Raw genomic sequence first — 5,947 nt, forward strand, 5'->3', positions numbered from 1 at the left:
TCCCTTCAAAGAAGAAGTTCAGTATTTTGATAATGTGCCAAAGCTTACTTGCAAGCTCAATCCTCATGTGAAAAAGAGCAAATCTTGCAGGAGATGAAGAAAAGCATGAGGGGTCTAAGATCATCTGGTCTTGCTCTCATGCCAAAACCCAAGGCATCACAACAATTCGGTACTAGAAGACATTGTAGACATCATACTAGTACCTCTAGCTTGTATGTCTTGGATGTTAGCTTGTGTTCATGTGATGATGATGCTCTGATTGCACTCGGATGCAAATGGAAATGCCATACTCTCAAGAATGCGACAACTACGTTATATGGTATTTAAAGAAGTCATGCTGGACTTCATGTTGCAACCAAAGGAAAAGAAGAAATGATATCCCCCAACAATTGCATGACAAGTTTTTGATGCCTAAGCATCTCAGCTTTGTCTTGGAGTAGATGCTAAATAAAATGGCCGATTGCTTCAAACATCAAAAGGAAGTGAGTCGACAAGCTGTAAGACAATCGCATCCAATCAAGCCTACTCATTTCTTAATCATTTATTCAGCTTTCAATGTCATTGTAGCTTGGATATGAAATGGTTGCATATGTTATTTACTTCAAAACACTTGTGTAGTATGATTAAGATGTATGAGTTTTGATTTTCATATTTCAATTGCACTATTGTAATTTCCTTCTAATATTGACACATCCATGAGATCTTTGAAAGATGATGAGCTGAGGATGAGTTGGAGGAGGATTTCCTATGTTCAATGTAATAACGAGGGCGATGACTCTAAGGAGGACTTAGAGGAAGGGGAGACGACGAATAGCGCTTCTCGGTGGAGCCTTTTTGTGGTCAGGTAGCATGTAGCCGCTATGGGTAAGCTGGCTTATCCTTGAATGTGATTTTGGAATGATAGTTTAGAAATGTGCTTTTTAGCACTACGCGCACGCACATGCACATGCATGGATGCGCACGCACACACACATTTAGGGCAGATTGGATTGATCTTAAGACCTAATTTGCCCTAAATCCTTTTGTTAGCATATATATAACCATTTAAAACATCTCGGTTTTTGTTGTAACAGTGTCAATATAACCGTGAATGTAAGTGTTGATATAGTGATATATTGACAGCTATGTATATTGAATCAATGCTTCCTTAGCAATATGTATATCCATGCTTATGTGAACACTTTTTTCATTGAAGGTAGCATCCCAAATGATGCAAATAGTTGAAGTGTGCCATACCTGTGAGTATACAAATTACGATTGGGTACAATATGTAGAAGCAATAAAGTGATCAACATTGTATTGAAAAGTGATTGTTAGCTCATTTACTTAATGACATCAACTTGGCCATAACATTCCCTATGCAATAGGATTTGTGAGCCAATTAATGACAAAGCCACATACCCACTATTTGAATCATTTTTAGATACCTTAGTGAGACAACCAATCATAGGCTGACATATTTGAAAGAGAGCCAATATGCAAAGCCATAGTTGGTACGCTTTTGTGACATTGATTTGGGAGACATCCCTTAGTGAGACAACCAATCATAGGCTAACATATTTGAAAGAGAGCCAAATATGCAAAGCCATAATTGGTACGCTTTTGTGACCTTAATTTGGGAGACATCCCCAAGTGTAAGCCTATTTAAGGAAACACATTCATACTAAATATGTAACCACGACACTATCTATACTAAAGGCTAAGTACATTTTGCTTGTTAGTGTGCATGTAAAACAATATGGCTTCATACACTCATGGAGGATGTTGGTGCATCTTTTGTGACAATTAGAGTGCTATGGCATTGACAACGAGTCCAAGAGATCATGAATGGTCAAAGCACATTGATATCTACTACCATTCTTATGACAATAGGTCAACGAAGGAAATTCCCAACCAATTCACTATTGCTCTGCGGATTAGATAACAAATCTCTACATAAATGCCTTACCATGAAAAGTCCAAAACATGTCTATCTCTAAGTGATATAGACAAAATCCACTAATGGGAGAGAATATGGGTAATTAGGTCTCATATAGTGTACATATGGTTGTACATTGTTTCATTTTGTCAATTGTAGAGTACCAAAAGAGTTCTCTATATGGTAGGGATACAAGCTTCATTGCCTATCAAAACACTTTATATATTTCTTAAATACACAATTTTGAACTCCATGCATTAAAATTGAGAGAATTCCCATGAACAATGACAATACTAATTTATTATCCAATATTATCACTTTGTCATGCATGTTCATGAAAAACCTTTAAAACATTTCAATGCACACTAATACAAAATGGAATTTAAGATCACTCATTAGGGTTAGGGCTTAGCATATGTAAAGTTTCATAGAAAGAAAATTTAAAGGTGAAATATTCAAAGTTTAAGAGGGAGCTTTCATGGTAAACCACAAGGAGCTGTGATAACATGGGAAAACAGTTTGAAGTCTAGAGACTTACTATGTGAAAGGGCACTTGAGCCCTTGAGAAATTTTTTATATAAGAACGTATAGAGTGAATCTAAAAAGGGTGCAACCTTTGAATCTAAGTAAAGCTTGCTAGCACCTTCGAATATGAGGTGGGAGTACTCAAAAGGATGTGGGCAGAGAAACAAAGGATGAAATGCTTGATACATGGGAGCCCAAAAGAAGAGGGATAAGAAAGCACGTGCACAAAGATCAGCTAGGGAGGGAGCAAAGCAACCTTGGATTAGACACAGAGAGACAGTCTGCTCAATTTTCTGTTGATCATGCACAGGCACTGTTTGTTGCACCTTGAGCAGCTACAATGGACCTTAATCTGTTCTGCATTGCCTGTTGCACCGCTCTTTGTTCCACTCTAATGGACCTTAATCTCTGCTGCATTGCCTGTTGCAACAGCTCTAATATACTCTTTGTTTCACGTTCAGAAGCTCTAAGGGACCTTAATCTCTTCTGCATTGCCAGTTTGAGCATGGACCTTCATCTCTTCTGCGTTGCCTGTTTGAGCAGCTCGTTGTTGCACCTTCAGCAGTTCTAATATTGGACCTTCATCTCTTCTGCATTGCCTGTTTCACAATCGCCAGAGCCTTCTGTTTAATTCACCTTCAAACAATCGCCATAGCCTTCCGCCTTCAAGCTCACCAATTCGTCAATGTTTGGGCACCTCCTCTCCCTTTGCCTTGCTCGTTTCGCTCCCCTTCCACCAGTTGATCGTCTTCTTCGCTATCGAAAACCATCTCTTCGCCTTCTCATCCCCCTCTCCCTCCTCTTCCTTATCCATATACCTCTCCATTCCCATCACCTCCGACCTCGACCTCTGATATGACGGCATCAGCAACTTCGCATCCCCACCTTGCCTCCCTATCGTCAATGCTCTCTTTAGTAGACTCGCTTGCCTCTCCAACGCACTCTTGGTTTCTCCCTCCACCCTGCTTCCTCCCTTGATCGGGCTCGGCCTGCCGCTGCTGCTGCTGGAGCGACGTGGCGCACTCCACTCCGTACTGCCCATCTCTAAATCGATCGTCGTACCTACATTGGAAATTATCGACGGGCCGACGTCGCTCGATCTTGGTTTCTGGCTTTTGGAGACTGAAAGACGAGGGGATCCTGCGTCGTTGATCCGAGAGTACGAGAGACGAGCAGGTTCATTCCTGGAGTAAGCAGAGAGGCGAGGTGGTTCGATCCTCGAAGAAGATAACCGAGGAAGATCAAACTTTGAGGTAGCAGGGGCATCGACCGTGGAACAAGACGTGCGCGGACGGTCGATTTGCCTGGTGGAAAGACGCTCGGACTGCTGGAAGAGCTTGTGAGAGCTCAAGAAAAGCACGTCGGAAGCCATGAAATCGCTCCAACGATGCTGAAAGACAACATCCGATACGATGATCCGGTGCCCAAGACGGTGAGCTAGCTGCTCCTCGTCCTCAATTGAGAGCGAATCTGCAAGCAGAAGCGAATCCTTCCGTCCACTTCCGCAATTGCCATCCTTCCTTGCGCTCCCTGACCTGCTAACCCCACCCTCCTTCCTGCTGGTGCTGTTCGAATTGCGCCCCATCTTGAAACTGGGCGAGCTCCCGAGCTCGCTTTCCCTCTGAACGAACAGCTGCTGCATCCTCTCGATCCCTACTTCGCTCGAATTCCTTGCAGAGGATGCCGAGGCTCCTCCAATGGAGTTCCTGGGCGTCTGCTGCTGTTGTTGCTGCGAGTTCGTCCGCTCCTCAGCAGCTCCTTTCGGGCCAGTGAACCCAGGGAAGAATTCCTCCACCATCAGCACGTCCTCCGCCTCCACCTTGTGCCGGCACAGCGGGCACGTCGAGTGATTCTCCAGCCAAGTATCCACGCATTCGAGATGGAAGCCATGCTTGCACTTGGGCAGGAGGCGCAAGGTGTCGGACTTCTCAAACCGGCACAAGCAGACGGCGCATTCGAGGCCGTCTTTGAGGCCGTGGAGGGAGGCGAAGGAGAACATGGGGAGGGCCTCGACGAGGGAGCGATCGACGCCGGAGTTGCGGCCACGGAGGAGGGCGGGGGGGGGGATGATGAGCTGATCCTGGGGCGAGGAATTAGCTGCGAAGATACCAGCGCCGGTACGCTTACAGTGCTTGGCGTAGAGGAGGAGGAGGAAGGTGAGGGAGAACATGGTGGTGAGGACGCCGATGATGACGGCGATGCTGGGGCGGAAGGAGGCAGCGAGGGGATCGAAGGAAGGGGGGGAGGAGAAGGGCGGGATGGGGAGGAAGGAGGGTGGCGGAGTTGGGCGGAGATGCGCCAGGAGCATGGCGGCGGAGCAGGAGGAAGAAGAAGAAGTGGGGGAAGGTGGCCACACGAAGCCCATGTTCTCACCTACTTTCCACCCAAATTCCACACGCGCCGCGCGTGCCTACGCCGCCTTCGACCATGTGGCCAATATCGCCGCCGCCTCCGCCCATGTGGCCAATATCGCCCCCCCCTTCTTCCTCTGCCTTTACCCGTAACCGTAGCTCCCAGCCTTCCCCCTCCCCCTCGCCCTCGCCATCGCCATCGCTTCCCTTCACCCTCGCCACCTCCGTTTCCTCCTCCCCCACTTCCTCCTCAATCGCCTCCCTTCGCAAACCAGCTTCTTCGCAAATAGACTTTCACCGCCCCATCCGCTCCCGCAATCGCCGGAATCGCACCAACGCCTATTCTGATAACGCCCCCCCTCCCCCACCCCCCGATGCAGCGCTACCTGGCTTGCACCCGAGCGATTGGCTTTTTCCCACCCTGTCCACGGTCGAGAGAATTGCCTGGCTTGCACAGCTTTCCTCCTCTCGCAACAAATGCACGATGGCAACCCTGCCCTGCTTCAATGATCAATCCCCTCGAGAGTTGCACACCGGGGACGAGTTCTCCTCCTCCTCGCAACAAATGGAAGATGCCCAACTCCAACACCTTGCTCGCTTGGGTACCCTCGCTCGCTTTATTATGCAACGATCGATCCTCGACCGTGCATAATCGCCCTGGCCTCTTGTGGGTAACTACAGGCACGGGCGGGGGAGATGAGGAGCAGAGATAATCATCGGTGGAACGTTCGTGCGGTCTACTTAAGGCAGGGCGAGTCGGCGACTCCTTGGGCGAGCAGCTGCGGTCGAGAAGCTCGGATTCCAAGAGACAGACAGACAGAGCGCGAGGGAGAGAGAGACAGAGAAATGCAAAGCAAGGAAACAAAGGACAAGGAAAGGCTTTAAAGGAACCTCTGCTTTGTGAGTGACGATGCCACGGAGGCGCTTGCAACGTACGACACGTCAGAGACAGCGTCCATCTGGCTGTGACGTGGGCATCACACGCCGCGCCACGCCACGGAAAGCTCCCAGGGGCGCTGACGTGGGCGGCAGGCGCTGCGCCACGTCACAGATGTTGCTGACATGGGCGGCAAAGGCGGCTGCCACGGAAGCAAGCCTTTTTGGAACGTTAGAATTGAAGGGAGCTCAGGTGATTCCCACTAAAGACTACCCA

The 5,947-nt window shown here is 48.0% G+C and overlaps 1 protein-coding gene across 1 annotated transcript; it reads right to left on the bottom strand.

Annotated features, from left to right (window-relative positions):
• Positions 1-2,407: 2,407 nt before the first annotated feature.
• Positions 2,408-5,635, bottom strand: LOC147905849 (RING-H2 finger protein ATL43-like). The gene has a single exon (XM_087375120.1). It carries the CDS (start codon positions 4,806-4,808, stop codon positions 3,126-3,128), a length of 1,683 nt encoding a protein of 560 aa, XP_087231246.1. The 5' UTR covers positions 4,809-5,635; the 3' UTR covers positions 2,408-3,125.
• Positions 5,636-5,947: the final 312 nt, after the last annotated feature.

The sequence above is a fragment of the Dipteris shenzhenensis genome, chromosome 1, assembly GCF_047967505.1.
Source record: "Dipteris shenzhenensis isolate YYH24624 ecotype China chromosome 1, Dip_SZ_1.0, whole genome shotgun sequence".
In the NCBI taxonomy this organism is placed as follows: domain Eukaryota; kingdom Viridiplantae; phylum Streptophyta; class Polypodiopsida; order Gleicheniales; family Dipteridaceae; genus Dipteris; species Dipteris shenzhenensis.

Bases quoted from the DNA above. Each gene is read 5' to 3' on its own strand.
- LOC147905849 (XM_087375120.1), bottom strand. From the start codon at position 4,808: ATGGGCTTCGTGTGGCCACCTTCCCCCACTTCTTCTTCTTCCTCCTGC.